Source organism: Gymnodraco acuticeps, unplaced genomic scaffold, assembly GCF_902827175.1.
Source record: "Gymnodraco acuticeps unplaced genomic scaffold, fGymAcu1.1, whole genome shotgun sequence".
Classification (NCBI taxonomy): Eukaryota; Metazoa; Chordata; class Actinopteri; order Perciformes; family Bathydraconidae; genus Gymnodraco; species Gymnodraco acuticeps.
The window spans coordinates 1035031-1052280 of NW_022990526.1; the positions used below are offsets into that span (position 1 = coordinate 1035031).

Sequence of the window (17250 nt, forward strand, 5' to 3'; positions counted from 1 at the left end):
CATTGCTTTTTATTTAAATTAAATAAATAATATTTCACATCAAAATAAACAACAACGTTTTAACAAATCGTATTAAATAATCTGATGACAGACTGTAAACAGAATAGCTGAAACTTTAACAAAATAAATAACTCAGTTACCTCTAATCATTAACCCATGTTTGTATCATTGAGTTAACTCCGTGTGTTGCTGCTAGCATACATAACACCTGACGTGGAAACGTTACTCGTGGATGGGGCTACAGAGCTGCTAGAAAGACAGTCGAACCCGGTGCATTCCTCCGTCTGGATGCGGTGCACTTTTGCTAAATGTTTAGACACATTGTTCGTGTTACCGCCCTTACATGCTAAACTCTTATTGCACTTTTGGCAACGAGGATTGTCCACATCGAGACGGGTAAAGTTTAACCACCTCGGAGCGCGTTCTCTCCGCCATCTCCGCAGTGTGTTGCTGCATGTAGCAGCCGGGTGTGTGTAAACTGCCCCGCCCCCTCGCACACAGACGGGGAGAGAGATCTCGTCTGATCGAAAATACATCATAGACACATTTGTTTGTCTTTTTGCATATTAGAAACGAGTTGGCGACACTAAGACTGCAATATAATGTTTTTGTAGGAATAATACATGACATATATTTTTTAAATGTCTCCAGTACCGATAAAAAGACCAATAACGTTGGAGCTTAACGGCGCGTAAAACACACGTGATGACGTCACCAACTAATCGACGACTGAATTAGTTGGCAACTAATTTGGTAATCGATTAAGTCGATTAGTTGTTGCACCCCTAATTGTATATCATGTGCAGCTCACCGATACATCACTATTTATTGGCGAGTGAGCAGAACAAATAATAATATAATAATAATTACCTTGTGGTCTTTTACCCTCCATAAAATCAAGGGCACTATTATGACTGTAAGCAGGCCTCAGTTTGAGTCAATTACTTATACCTGAGTTGCTGAACTTCAACATAACACTAAGTGCCGTTGTCAGTTAAATTATTATATTTTTGTTGTTAAAAAATATATTGAAACATGGTAAGGCTGTCCTGAGATAAAACCATCCACTGTTGACCAGAGATGGAGTACTCGAGTGCCGATTTTCGGGACTCGTGACTTGACTCGCGCACTGATTTATGCGACTCGGACTTGGACTCGTGAATTCTCGCGCACGATGACTCGGACTTGGACTCGTGAATTTGTTCCCCCACGATGACTCGGACTCAACTTGTACATTGACGCTCCGACTTGGACTCGGACTCGAGCAAATTTTCTCTGGAGTCTGATGTCCTCTATCCTGGCGTGTGCACCTGCGAGGCGAGTTCACGTACTGGGCCCCGCTATTCCAGTCAAAAGATGTCTCAGACACACCCCGCATGTGCTGTATGCTTTCACACATTCTGCTTCCACATTGGAAAAGAGCAGCGCAAAATACTCGTTATGTGGAAACAATATTGAAGAGAAGGGTCCGTAACACATTACTCTCAGGATCGAGTTCAGACATATAGGCTGTCTTGAACACTATCATCAGAGTAATGTGATCAAATAAATAAATAAAGATTCAGCAGATAACACGAAAGCACATGGCTACTTAACATGCAGAATGATGTCATTTTGCATGCTAAGTAGCCATGTGCTTTCTGGGGCTAAATCTTTATCAGTAAACCGATTTAACCGGTAAAAGTTCCTTCAAAATAAGAGTCCCGATCTTATTACTGTCAAAATAAAAATGCAAAACGAAAACTTTACCATAGGAAAATATTGGCATACAAATATAATCACTTCTCATTTTAAATATAGTTTATTTATATATAATAATAATATTAATATTAGTAATAAGCTTTATATTTGTATAGCACCTATTACAAGAGTTGGAGCCAAACTGGCTTCACAGCGGTTCAATAGACAGATTAGTAAAACATGACAGGATAAAAGCAATGTAGAGGAGCAGCTACATTTCAACACATATATCCACGAAGATTAATACATGAAGACTTGTGACTCGGACTTGACTTGGACTCTTCTTGGGTGACTTGGACTCGGACTCGAACACAGGTAATGATGACTCGGAATCGGACTCGACTCGGACACTCCTTGGGTGACTCGGACTTGGACTCGGACTCGAACACAGGTAATGATGACTCGGACTCGACTCGGACACTCCTTGGGTGACTCGGACTTGGACTCGGACTCGAACACAGGTAATGATGACTCGGACTAGACTCGGACACTCCTTGGGTGACTCGGACTTGGACTCGGACTCGAACACAGGTAATGATGACTCAGACTCGACTCGGACACTCCTTGGGTGACTCGGACTTGGACTCGGACTCGACTACGACTCTCCCTTGGTGACTCGGACTTGGACTCGGACTCAAAGAGTGGTGACTCGAGAGTGACTTGGACTCGTGAATTTGGTGACTTGACTACAACACTGCACTACAACACACTACACTACGACACTAAGTTGACATGATGATAACCTATACACAGTTAATGTCAAAGGTTAAGGGCAAGTAAATCATCTAATATCAATGTCCCTGTTGGACTAAACCCAATAATAACTAAACTCACTTATATCCTAATCCATTGGATAGAGAAGTTTGGATGCCGGAGGGTTTAAGGACAATGTAAGTGCGCATGTGTTATGGGCCCCATGGAAAAAAATATTTGGATACTTTTGTAGTTAAAAGTCTAGTTATTTTGCTTCATGTTGTTCTGAGTAGCTTTTGTAGTAATTAACTGAGCCCTGTCTGGATTGGTCAATGGTCATGACTATGTAGGGGCAGTGTGCTTGATAGAGTTAAGCTGCCCTCAAATGACCATTGCCAAAATGGCTCTGCGTTGTCATTGTTTTCCTGTAGAGAGCGTAGTGCCGTCCCACCAGGATACCCTCAACATAGCACACCTCTCAAAATGGTTGCAGAGAGCTGTGCTCAAATTATTTCAACTTTGACCTTGATTGTGGCTCACCAAAGGACACACAACCAAGTGAATAACAACTATATGAAGTGTTGCAGTTAACAGGGGAGGTCACCTATAAAATGAGAACTAACTGTTTTCAAAACACAGCTTTGCGCCCTACCTCGTGCTGAGCCAATAGCAAATTGCGTATCATGAAGGCAGCTTTAGGCTTTCAATATTTCTTAAGCTCCAGTTCTTTCATTAACCTGATAACCTTCCCCCAAAACAATATCAATAAGTCACATGTTCTTACACATAAATCTTTCTTTCCTATTTGTGATGGCCATTTTACAAGCTTCTTGCGAGGGTCCTGAGGTTAAGTGTGGCGAAGATTTCGAATTCACACATTTTGACACATATTGGTGTATTGGTGTCTGGTTGTAAGTGTTTGATTTTGGCCAATTGGGTCAGGCCTTTGATTGATCCTTGCTTACAGGTCAGGTAGTTCAACACATATAGACTTTACCTCTACCATATGACCTCACCGTAGCCTCCACTTTGTCCTAGGTGACCTGGAAAAACCTTGTATTGACCAAACGGTAATGATAAATGGAAAAGGGCCTAATGGAAAGGGCTCAGGCTCAATGAGGAAAGATTTGGCTAGCTTTAGTGTTCAACCCCAGGGTTTCTATGTGTGACTTAAATAAAGCTGGAATCAATTATTGTATAGTTGACAACCAGGTATTGGTAATGGACACTATTGTACTTTTGCGAAAATGTGCTAATTTGGCCCTAAATTGGACTCATTGGTCTATAAGAGTAGTGTAGTGAAGTTGGCTATTTATACAATTGAAGTGTCCTCAAGCTACATTAGCTATTGCATTGCCATTTGTGGTCGAACATGACCTTTTAAATCCCCTTAAAAAATAATAAAAACATCACACACACAACCAACCACAATTTGATATTCAGTCTGTTTTTCAGTTCTCCAGTTCTCCCAGAACCCAAATGAAGACAAAATGAAGTCTTATTACTCCTTCAGCTGCATTTTTGAGTATTCAAGCTGGATGAAGGCATTTCTACAGGATGTTGTCAGCAACCCGATCAAAGTAAAATATGTGTTTTGATAGCTGAAACAAAAAATAACAGAACATAATCAGAAGTTACTAGCATCTTTATCTTTAAGTCTGTCAAAAGTTGTTGATGAGAAGTTGTTGATGAGAAGATTGAATGTCATATATAACAGCGTGACGCACACCCATAGCATTTCTTGATTGCTTAAAGAAGCAATTTGCTTATTACTTAAAGGCTGAAAACACCCAGTGTGTAACAAACCTGGAAACATCTGTTACAATAAAGCAATAGCCTTTAGGGGGAAGAAAGGTTGTGGATAAGAGGAACAGATTCAGAGTTGGCACCATGTCACTTTTCATTTTTGCAGAAAATGGACACATCACTGCACTCACACTTGACACGGTGACACTCTCAGCAAATCTCGAGCTTCAGGTTTTCTTTTTGCTCTTACTCTCTGACATCCTGAAGGTTTTTACAGTAGAGCACACCTGTCAGTTCCTCATTATAATCATTATAAGCTTCTGTCTCTCACATTCTCAACGTCCATTTCTCTCTGTACTTTCTCTCTAAGCCGACTCACCTTCTGCGTCTCTCCCACCACTCTCTCCCTCTACGTGGTGTCATTTTGTTTGGCAGGTCTTTGAGTCCCCTGTCGAAGAGAACAGAAGCAAAGTCTTAATCTCTCATCGTCTGGCTGTCTTTCCACCTTGGCTTTTAAAGAAACTCAGCAGGGCTATGTTGAATTTGTCTACCCATTTTTCTTCCTGTCATTCTTTCAGATGTTCTTTTTTAAGACTCTCCCTCTGTGTTTATCTGGAAGCTATTAGTCTTGTTCTACTCTCTTAAACAGGCAGATTTACTGGAACTGGATAACAATGTAGCGATACTTTTTAAAATTAAATATATGTATTTTCAAGACATTTAACATAACAATACAATCAATAAAACAATATTTATATTTATTAAGACCCTTTTATTTACTTTTGACCTGTGATTATCTCAGCGTTTAATATAAAGGTGCCCTATTCGTTACATACTACACCGTAGTTGTGTATTCGATATGACAATAAACCTCTGAATCTTGAATCTATTATGCTTTTCTCTTTCCTCCAGTCTGTTTTATAGGATGTTGTGCATCTAAATGGTCTGCAAAGTCTCAAATCCCAAAGTTACCTCCAGAGGGAGTGTCTCTCCCACTCACCCCCCCCCTGCCTGAAATGCCTCCATTAGGCTCTTTTGTTTTCTTCCGTAACATAGTGACATCATTATGTAACACCCACTCTTCTATTTGCTACGATCACACATTTTACGTAATAGGCTAATGGGCGGGACATCTCATAGTAGTTGACCAATCACAACAGAGCCGGCCAGCTAACCAATCAGCAGACTGGGCTCTGGTTTCAGACAGAGGGTGAAAAGAGGTGCCGAATATGTCCTCTTAAGGATTGACTGGTTCAGACCAACCTTATTGAATCCTGGGACCCTGTTCCCCAAACTTCATCAATTAGTATTTGGCTGTTCAAATGATAGAACTCGAGACTTAATGTTTTTATAAAAGGTTGATCCATGGAGTTATTGGACAATACTTTGCAACAAGCAGCCTGACAGAAAGGGACAAATACGATCTATTTGTCTTTAAATGAAGTCACTTATGGTAACACAACCAAAGAAAGGTTTTACACTTGGACAGAAGGTGTAATTTAAGTGATGAAATGTAAATAGATGAACTTTAAAAACAGAAATGGGGAATGGATATTGAGGAAACATAAAAAGATGCACCTTACAACAAGCAAGTTTCAAGGAAAAGCAAAAGTCAGATGATTGTTCATTATGAAGATAGACGATGAGAAAGATGTGTGTAGCGGCAATGACTCCCTATGAGTTAGCTGCTGAGAGGATAACAAGTGCTCTTTGCTGTGACGCGTTCCATGTAAGAGTCCGTAGTCATTTGTAGTCCATGGTGTTTAATAAAGATGAAAACAAACAATATGCAACTCCAGAGCTGACGGTCAACAGAAAGTATCGGAGCAAATTCACCCTCTTCCTACATCATATCCTCCCAACCGGCATCCAACAGGTGACTAAATACCAATAAACCACATCCACGTGACCATTGCCGGAAGTGATAAACAATAAGAATTAAACGCGATGCAAACAGAAATACAAGATAATAATACAAATAATAAGTAAGGCAAAAACAAGCATTTTGGCTCCTACAGTGTGTGTTAGATGGAAACTGGGAATGTGACAGAACATGAATGTGTGAGAGACGTTGGTGCAGAATAGTGAGATATGGATGGGGAGGGGAAAAGAAAGGTGCGATATTGTATAACTCGATATTATTCTGCTGTGTGCCTGGAATAGAAAGGGCACACACAAAGTATGTTTATCTACCGTAAAACACACACGGTTAAGTAAAGCTTGAAGTTAAGTTTCACTATTTAGCTTTTCCTGTTACATTTACAATTGAATTAGCTGAATGCTTTGGTCCAAAGCCAAATCAAAACGAGGTACAATCCAAGCCACAGCAGATCAAGGAGAAGCCTTTGAGAATAAGTGCCTCAACACTCAGTTCCACCTGTCACCAGTGCCACAGGGCCTGCAGGTGCACAAAGTAACATTTAAGTGGCGAGAAAATTACTTTTTTTTTTCAGAGAAAGATCAAGACGGAGTTCGAAAGACCAAGACCTTTTCTTTTGCTTCTCCTGTTCCTAATGTATCAAACACCCCATGCAGAAACTTACAGTAACAATCTGCTTTTAATCATCAGGTCGGCCTTGAAAAAAAAAGATGCAGTCTCTGGACTTCTCTGCTCTCGCTCCTACATAATCTTTTAGTTTAAAATGTTGGTATCACTTTACACTTTAGAATTACATTTTCATAATGTCGGCGTTGTGTTTTTTTTGCTTTCTTGTGCAGAAGAGCCATCCAGTAAAATCGAAGTGCAGTGACTCACATCTACAGTATGTGTGTGTCTACACACACTTTTATACAGTTTGTGTCTGTTTGCACGCATGTGTGTGCTTCTGTCTGTATAACTGTATGTTGCGTACTTGATGGTTCCAGTGTAGCAGGAAGCCTCTGGCTTTACTGGCAAAGTCCCCTTTCTTTACTCTTGGCCACTACACACACACACACACACACACACACACACACACACACACACACACACACACACACACACACACACACACACACACACACACGCTCGCAGGTCTATTCAGGCTTTACGTGGAGGCCCCTAGAATACTTTGTTGACACGCTCTGTGCTATGTTAGGCTAAACGCAGACTCAGTGTAATGCTCAATAGACAGGGATTCAGCTATATAACACAGTTGGAACTAGCAGCGCGTCACACACACGCAGAGACAGACCCGAATGGAAATACTGTTAATCAGTAGACACACACTGTCGCAGAAATGCTGGGCTCCTTGGACGTGCTCTATAGCGTCCTCATCCACAAGGTAACAGAAATGGTGTATAAAACAAAGACACACATTTACAACAGGATTTAATGGATTTTTTTCTTGCATTATTTAAAGAAATAGAACAAATGCGTTATATTTTATTTACTGTGGTTTCTTACAATCATAAAAAGAAATGTGTAGGTTGTCCTTTAGCTTAACCTTCTGTAACTGTTATCATACACCTGTTGCTGAATGCAAAATATGCCAATAGTTTTAACATTACGTTACGTGTCTAAGCATGTTTTCCTTCATGTCAATTACTGTAATATGCTTCCAAAGATAGGCATTTTGAAATGGCTTTTCTTTATTCTGTTACTGTAATCATACTGCTGTTGATAATGGCAACATATAACTCAAGTTTAAAACAAATGAAGTACATGAAGGTACATTTATGTCAGATTGAGCTCAGGGTTATTCCCAATCTGCTAGCCTCTGTTCGGATGTTGTCTTTGTGTATTCATGTTGCCTTTGGTATTGCGTTGTACTGTGAAATATATGTGAATTGCAGTGGATAAAGTGTATAGAAGTATCTTCTCTTTCAGTGTGAGTCAAGAGACTGTGAGTGGAGTTACATAGGAATATTTGAATAGATATCCTGCTGCTACACTCTGATTAAATGCTGTGCTCAAAATGATGAACAGAATAAATAAAATAAAACAAACAATCATCTACATTGTATTTCTTCTTTACTTGTAGCTGATGGCGGTGTATGAGGAGCAGGAAGCCCAGCAAAGGGGTGTGGCTAACACAAGGTTAGCGCCGAGCCCAGATGTCTACCAATCAGAGCTCTCCGTCTTCCAGCCAATCGCAGGGGGAGAGATTGAAGTCAATTCCTCCGTCCTCAAGTCCAGTGAGTCCTTTTTTCTTTTTAATGTCTGTATTTGGTAGAGCCCCACTCTAATCTTGACATGCGGAATTTTCTTTTCTTTGCACATAGTATAGTATTAGGAGTGAGGCTTTGTCATTTGGTAACTCTTTCCGTTCTTTCTTTTAAAGTATTAAACCTGATTTAGTACTATGTGTTCTTTCCAAGGGTATTTGCAAAAGAATGTTATTTTACAAAGTTGTAAAAGCAGGATATTTGTCACCCTTTGTACTCTCTGGTATATTAAACTGTATTTATCCAAGCCATAGAAATGTGCTGACATGTATTATACCTGCTCTTTAGAGAGCAATGAACTAACCATCAGTTATGTTCTGGCATTTGTCATTGCATCACACCATTTTGTCTGACATTATCTATCGATAAAGAGATCAACACTCCATGAGTGTGTAGTATAAAAACAACACAAGTGTTCTTAATCCTCTCCTGACTTTTTCTTAAGACCATGCACCTAGGTAAAGTTATGAAAGAAATCCCAACTCTGTTTCTTGGACTTTGTAATATCAAGGTTACAGTAACTGACACATGGTCTAAATGCTTTTTCAAAGGAAAAAGATATCTTGAGGGAATCTGTTCCAACCTTTTAGGTATAATCTGTAGGTCAGTGCATGAAGAGGGCAATGTCAAAACTGATGTTAGACGAGAAACCGCTTCACTGGGACTGACTTTAGATGTGGAGGCTGCCTGCTAGGCCGTGTTGGTAAAAGGACAGAAGTGAAGTCTCAAAACACCATATTGTTATAATCATTCAATTCAGAATTAAATTAATATATAATAAAGTACAGGTTTGACCACTTATATAGTGGTGTATTAATCCTACACCTGGATTATAAATGAGCATTTTAGCACTTCAGGGCTCCTTTGAGTTAAAGTCAACTGAAAAAACACCCCACTGTTGAACGTCTAAAGATTTTACGTGTCTTTGAAATAAGCGGTTGCTAACAAATGAGACTACTAAACGTTATTTTGCCGAACTCAAGTCCACCTTTAGTTTAGAGGGGTCGACGTGAAGTCATGCGACCAATGATGTAGTTCCACTCCTAGCATTACATTAGCTATTTACATCTGGCAATTGCATTTGTGCTTCAAGCCGGAGTAAGAGATTATTTGTTATAATATTCCAAAATCCAATAGAAGAGAAATCTAACTGCTTTTAGTCAAGGGAGCCCTTGCGATGCAAACTCTTGCATCGGCCTACACACATACCACTGCTCCACTCTACTGGGTACAAAATATTCTTAAATATCCTTTGAGAGCTAAGAACCATGTTTTATTAGGAACGATGTTACCTTTGAATTACAGTGCAGATAAAAGCTCCGGATGTGATGGCCATGTTCTGCAGGACAGTGATTGAAAACAAGAGCTCAAATGTTGGCACCACCGTCCCTGAGATGCAGAATGAGATGGGGATGAAAGAGAATCAGATGAAGAGAGGACAGGAAGTGTATGTGTAACGTCAGGCGGCGGCAGAACCAACTGTGATGTCTGCGTCTGCTTACTGTTAACTATCTGAATGACCTTTCCCTACCTCTCTCTGGCTCCTCTTTCCCTCTTTCCCCTCATTTCTTTCTGTCTTATGTCAAGGCAAGTGCTTATGCAGTTGAGGTACTGTAGATGTTAGTGTGAGAGGGCTTAAAGCTGTCACAGTAACTTGTCCAAATGTAATTTTGCCTTAACATAACAAACCATGGCGTGATGGATTACTTGTACCTACAGTTCTCCAAAACCCGCCGTGCGCTAATCACAGACTCCACTCCCTTTAGTTTTGAATGATAGACTCCATATATGCTTTGTTGCTCCATCCATCCAGATGACATTTAAACACAATCTGTCGAGGTTGTTTTCAAAATGTCATTAATATGGCAAATGAAGTGTGATAATGCTCATCCATCTCTTGTAGGTTGTATTCTATTAGCCAATTTCATTATTTTCCACGCTTTTGATGACATAGTAATTTCTTATTTAGCTTAAACGATGTTGAGCTCAAGGACTACCACGCTTATCAAAAACCATAGCTTAAGTAACATTTGCCCTTTACTCCTTGCATGAGATCTAATTTCACATACTTTAGATATGACAACAACAATCGTGTATCTTGTACAGATACTACTAGTTCTGACATAATTGACATTTCATCTTGTATGACCTTCCTGAGTGAAGCTGTATGATCCAGACACCGTTAAGACAGGAAGTTTAGTCTGTTTCACTATGGCCGCCTGTCAGCAGAGATTAGTTTTAATGTGTGACTGTCATGGCAGATTAGAGGTAAGGGAGATCTGGAGACTATCACTGTCAGAGTGGGAAGGTCAGACTGAGGCCTCGATCCCCGTCTCAACCACTTGTTTCTCTTTCACTGTCTCTGCAAGTCTCTTTCTCTGTTTGCCTTACTAATTGTTTCTGCTTCTCACTGTCTTCCGCTCTCTGTCCCTTCACTTATTTTTCTTTATTTCTTAACAACTAGTTCACACAAAACTTCAATAAAGGAAGACATCAATAACGCACATAATCAGAAACAGAGTAACTATGATACAATGTCAGCAGCACAATGGATAGAGAAGAATGCTGTGTTGTTTCATGTGGTTCACTTTACACGACTTATGTAGCTGCTGTAATGGTTTTAGCTACAAATGTTACCGTTAATAAAAGTAATGCCTATTGTCAAATACTTGGGGTCGGGCTAAATGGAGATAATCAAATACTCTATCGATACTTGGCAATATTGACGTTTAACAACGAAAACATACTTTTTGATAAATAATCATCAGCACTGTGTATATAATCGCTAATTAGGTAAAGAGAAATCATTCGAACAGCTTGAACAGTTGGGTAAGTTCAGAAAATGATTTCACTTACTGTAATGCAGCCTTTAAATTAAGAAAAAACACTTAAGACTTTTTTAGAAACATAAATCTAAAACAATATGTGTATGCGTTACTGATGCTTTTAAACATATTGTGATATATTGTCTATCTAATGCCCAACCCGACAAATAGTTTGCATACATTCAGATGTGGTCTAAAGTTCATTTAATGCTTTGTTAATAAAGCTGCTTGAGTTAAACAAAGCCCGATATAGGCCTTTTTTTCACAAAATACATTTTGACATGTCGGAGTGGGAAAGGCACAGGTGTAAATAAGGACAATACATTGATCTTCATTTCATTTGGCTTCTTCAGTTTCAGGGTTCCTGATATTGTTCTTGCTGGCCTACTGCCACACTGTCATGGCTTACTGTGATAGGAATGGCATATAGTTCAGCTGGGAATAGTAGTATTACTGCAGTCAAATGGGGTATGGGGGATTACTAGGTCATCGGACTTCGATACAGGCAAATGGACAGAAAGATATCACTGTATGTCCCTTAATACAGTGGAACATTTTCGCCACTTCTGCTTTGGTGTCTTGACATGTCTGCTTCAGGGAAGCACTGGGGAGGTGATATGTTGCAGTGAACCAATATGTCATAGCATTGAAGTCAATTTGATCCAAAGGCTTCTTTATTTTTTGTCTTAACAATTTTTTTAATGAATTTATTGTTCTTTTATCTCCCTTCATTTCTATAATTTTGAACCCAGCCACATTTTTATATATATATATCAATGTTCTTTGTATCTCTCTTATTATCCTCTCCATTGTTAGTCCCTTCATTTATATATCTATTTCTCATTTTGACATCCCTTTGTCCTCTGTCCATTTATCCGTCTTTCATTGCCTTTCTTTAAAAAGATTCATTCATATGGGGTTTGATGTAATCCATACCCCCAGCCAGTCTTAAGAGCACCTAGGGTCCATTTTGTGACAATCAATATACGACCCTACAAATATCATTTGGCATGTGTTCTGAGTAGTCCACTCATAGAGAGGTTCCCTCCACCCTCACCCCCCCACCTTTCTCATTCAATTCCCAGTGGAACCATAGAGGCTAACATGACAATGGTCTTAATGTATATATGGATTTATGGACCCTATGAATGGGGATGGTAGATATGAGGATTGGCGGTGCGACACACGGATCATAAGCTATAAATGTTATTTATTTGGATAGCTTTCTGCGTTGTTGACTTTTCCCGCAATTTCACTATTTCTTCAAGCTCCAGCAGAAGCACAGGCAATAGTGTGGTGCGCCTCATCCGTCAGCTGTGGTTAAATGATGATTTTATGCAGTGTGCTGATGGGATGTGGAGAAGGAGACACTATCATATGTTACTTACATGCACACGGAGAACTGCACATCGGACATTTATTGGCCATTTGGGCACTTGAACACCAGTGTGCTCACTGAAGGGATATTAAAGAAAGGGTTCATCATACATTAGCTTCTCACACATGTGCTCCTTACAGGCCTAATGAACACACACATCTCCACAAACAACATTCAAGAATGAGTTCTCTGATAACACTATGTAATCAACAGATATGGTCAGGGATACATAAATGTCTCATGGGTAATGACATTGGATGATTAAAAGAAGCAGTAATGAAAACCCTTAGGCTTCATTTACATAATGAATATTTTAGCTTCATGCTTTCCATCTTCGTTGGACTTTGATCCTTTTCTAAATGTCCGCTGCCCACCAGTCATATCACGCTATTAATTATGAAGAAAAATGTTTGACCGACCAAGAGCTGCAGCTGGTCACATCTAAGCATGTTCCAAATCTTATCAAATAAGACACAGATTAAGTTCAACATACTGTGGGCAGTTATAGACGTCTACCAATTGGAGGGTTAGAAGCTTTCCAGAATGACTCCTGTAGGCATTTTTACCGCTTAGAAGTGTACTCTATGTAAGTAGCGTTGGATAAAAGCACTAGCTAAATGACATGGAATGTAAAAAACCTGCAGCTGCCTCAATGAACCCCAATGCAACTATTGTGCTACCATGCTCTAAGTCATGTGCTCTATGAGCTGCAGTTTCCATGTTGTTAATAACATGTTATAAGGATCGTTTACTACACTAAATGTGGGCATTTGCTCTTTTGTTTTTTTGAAACACACTTTGGCTTGGACTGATGTCACTGGCACGCTGCACTGACAGAGTGGACATTTATTTTGTCAACCGAGCAACATAAAAACATTCTTCTCTCCTCTCTCTTCCTACATCATCGTGCTTTGACACTCTTAAAAAGAAGCACACACACTCTCTGAAGTGTGGCAGGACCGGCTCAGGCTTTGTATCTTGTCATCTGAAAGATTATTATTAGACATGAATTTAGCTGAACTGCGACTCCATCAAAAATAGCATTAGCAATTTTAAGGCAGGTGTGTGTGTGTGTGTGTGTGTGTGTGTTTGTTTGTATGTGTGTTTATACACACACTGCAGGTATCAGCAAGACTTACTGTTGAGATTTTCTCAAGCCTTGAAAACACAATATGTCTGCATTATTCTTTCTCTTTCCTTTCCATCATATCTCTTGTTCCATTAACAGTCTGACAGGAAGAAGTCACTGTCATATTGGAATGACAGAGATCCAGGTTTATCTGGTTTTTAACTGAGCACAGCTTGAACAAATATAGCAGATGTAACATGGATTAAAGCAGAATTTATTTTACAATTTCGTGTAGTAAATATTGTTGCAAGTCATACATTGAAGTTATTTTTCTGCAACAAAACTGCTGTTCAGTGAGTGGTTATTGGAAAGTCTTTACATTCCTCCTGCAGATACCTCCTAAAAGATAATAAACAAAGGAAGGAGAGAAAGGAGTGATTTACAGGCTGTACTGTACCACATCTGCTTTAAACATTTTGGCTAGTTATCCACTGTAAACATTTTATACACATACATCTCTGCTTCTGCTTAGAACAACTTTGAACCCAGCTGTGGAACTACTTTTGTAAGGCTGTGGTGACATTTGCAAAAGTATAGACGAGCAATGCTGTTACTAATCTCAAATGTGCTTCCTTTTGTTGATCTGGATGTGTGTCATTTTTAGAGAAAAAACAACTGAAGAGTACACATTATGACTTTGCCATTGATCTTTAATGGTAGGCATAGATAGAAAAACTACATATATCAGATGTGTGCGTTTTCTTGTGTTTTCTACAGACACCCCCCTGTTGGTGAGAAGCAGCAGTGACTCAGCGCTGAGCCCCCAGCCGACAGACTCTGAACCCCCCCTCAGTGAGGACACCACCGGGATGGTAAGACCCCAAGGCCCTCAAACAAAAGACACACAGACACATGCAGTTTGACCTGGCATCGTTCCGACAAATAGTGTTTTTGGTTTGGTACATTTTATTGTTATGTGAATTATATACTGCTCAGTAAACCACCTGTTACAATTTAAAAAAGTTGCCTTTCAGTGCTTTTGCATACACATTTGGTTATCTGGGGTGCCTACCAGCGTACACACTGATTAGTTAGTTATTTTTTGTTAGTAAGTTAAAGTAATTATTTTGTGGGATGTCCAGGGGCCTCATTTATAACGCTGTGCGTAGGATTCACGTGGGAAGGTTGCTTACGTAGTACAAAGCAAAAAAATAGGTACAGAAATGTTCCGACATTTTCCGATTCACCAAACATTGCGTACCGGCGAGGAAAGTGCGTACGGCACTTCCTACGCCGGTTTGCCTTTATAAATCACAATCGACTCGAAATGCGGTGCAGCTTCTGCGGGCTTCACGTAACGCCCATATTTGCCTATAAATAGTCAAAGAAACGCCCATTCATTCATTCATTCTGACTGACTGCATGAAGAAGATCGCAGGAAATGACGACAGAACAGCTAAAAAAGACATCTCACACCGTGTCAGATTTTGGTTATTTTGGGGAGGTGGAGATAAATCATATTGTTTGGTGGATGCAGTTTGAACAGGGGAGCAGCATGGAGGTCGGATCGTCACCAACATAAATAAATAAGTGGTCCGAAAAAGGTTCATGACAAAAACAATACACAGCCTTCCTCAGGCAGTGTGTTTGTACCGGGGACAGAGACCCCCCCTTGATGAGAGACTCTAAGAAATGATTGGGGAATCCCTCCGGAGTGGAGTCATGACGACTGGATCTGAATTATTTGTTTGTATTTGGTGGTTTGTGTCCCAGCTGTCGATCAGCAACTATATATCCATAATCCACCAGTTAAAGGAAATACAACTAATGTGTTGTATTATATCAGCTGTACAATTGACCACATATTGTGTTCTTAGTTTCCATACCTCCTGTGTTTTACGAGCGACTTGTCAAGTCTTGGCAAGCGGCATAAGGATTAAACGTGTTAGTAGCCTATATAAAACCATGCTCGTATCTACAACCTATAGAAATGCAAAACGGCGTCAGTTTAGACGTAATTCTGTCCTCCTGCTTACCGCATCATTTATGAGAAAACATTTCATAACATTAACACAACATATTCGAGGTGGTTTTCAATAACATATCTGTATTTATTTATTTCTCCAAGTTATGTTTTTGTGTGCACTGAGGAGTCTCAAACAGGCGTTTGTTTAATCCTTTTAAGATTGGCTTTAATCAATGTTTGAAAATGAATTCTTCTTATATGATAAATGAGAGGTAACATTCTATTTATGGTATTATTTCCACATATTTCTCTCCATTCTTCCTTCTGCCAACGGTGTCGCAGTTTCTCGTCTCTCCCGTTGTTGTGCTTAGTGCGTACGCATGGGTTAGAGTTTGCGTGGAGGACCGCACATTTTCCCGTCAAGTTAGTTTTTTATAAATCGCGAACATTGCGTAGAAACTGGCGTACGCCATTTTTTTGCGTATATCCCTTTTATAAATGAAGCCCCAGGTCAGTATGTCCCACATTGCTTGAGAACTATTTCTCGCAATAACAGCCATTCAGTCCACACTTGCCTTTTACTGACAAATCTAAGAAAGGTTTTGTGTGTTTTGACATTAAATTAGGTAAAAACAGTTTTAGTTAAGACCAACATTTTAATGACTTTTGTCAATTATGCTCATGCAAAATAGATAAGCTTTTGTGTCATCTGTTGATATTTATTTTGTTACTACTTTTGTCCCACTATTAACATAATGTCAGTTAACAATGACATTTTGTGGGCCCCTCAAAAAAATTATTTTAAACAATTGCTGTGCCCCATGTCTTACACCTCTGTTGGGTCACAGTGAGCACTCCGGCATAGTGAACAGAAGAATCTAATTGATACATTGCAATGACATTTACTGATTACATTATTTTTCCCCACAAGCACTTTTGCTGAAACTCCTAAAAACGTTCCTCTTTCCTTTGGTGTCAACAGGACACTATAACATGTGAGAAACATGTGTCTCAGTCATTTAAAGCACTGACAACATCATCTACTTAAAAATGATTTGGTTAACTTTAATGCGCCCCAGTAACTTACTGTTTCATTCACATTATTAAGATAATACTTTTTAAAGAGGTCTAAAAGACAACTGATTGGCGTGCAATTTATATCATGAAGTCCGATACGGTCGACTTTTCCATTGTGTCATAATAGGTGCATAAGGTTTTGCAAGATATTGATTTAGTTTGAAGAATCATAATGGACTTTGAGCTTTCTCTTTGCTTTGTAATCTAATAGGCAGAGCACTATGAAACTGCTAAGCTCATTAATACTCCCCGGGGGATAAACACTTTGATTTTAATGACCCCGTGGCCTTTCCTCTAGTAGGTCTCCCAAGATGCTCCTGATGATAATGTTAAGAGCTTACCACATTGTCGATATCGTCTTTTTTATACTTAATACTTCACAACCTAACCATGTATTTCCCATTGGAATGACCACATTTATCCAGAAAAATTGATACATTGAGACGCTTATTAAAGTCGCCTTTCAATTTAAGACCAACCTTGGCAACCATAATGTTATACATGTCTGTCATTCAATTTTGTCAGGCCTTATTCTTTATCTAGCAAATCCTCACATACATACTGAACACACATTGCACAGGTCATATTGCACGGATAAGCATTCAGAATA

The 17250-nt window shown here is 39.4% G+C and overlaps 1 protein-coding gene across 1 annotated transcript in view; it reads left to right on the plus strand.

Annotated features, from left to right (window-relative positions):
- LOC117553355 (partitioning defective 3 homolog B-like) overlaps window positions 1–17250 on the plus strand; it is a 268259-nt gene that overhangs the window by 46023 nt on the left and 204986 nt on the right. The window contains 2 exon segments of the mRNA XM_034227236.1: window positions 8142–8295; window positions 14375–14469. Of these exon segments, the coding sequence (XP_034083127.1) occupies window positions 8142–8295; window positions 14375–14469 (249 nt within the window).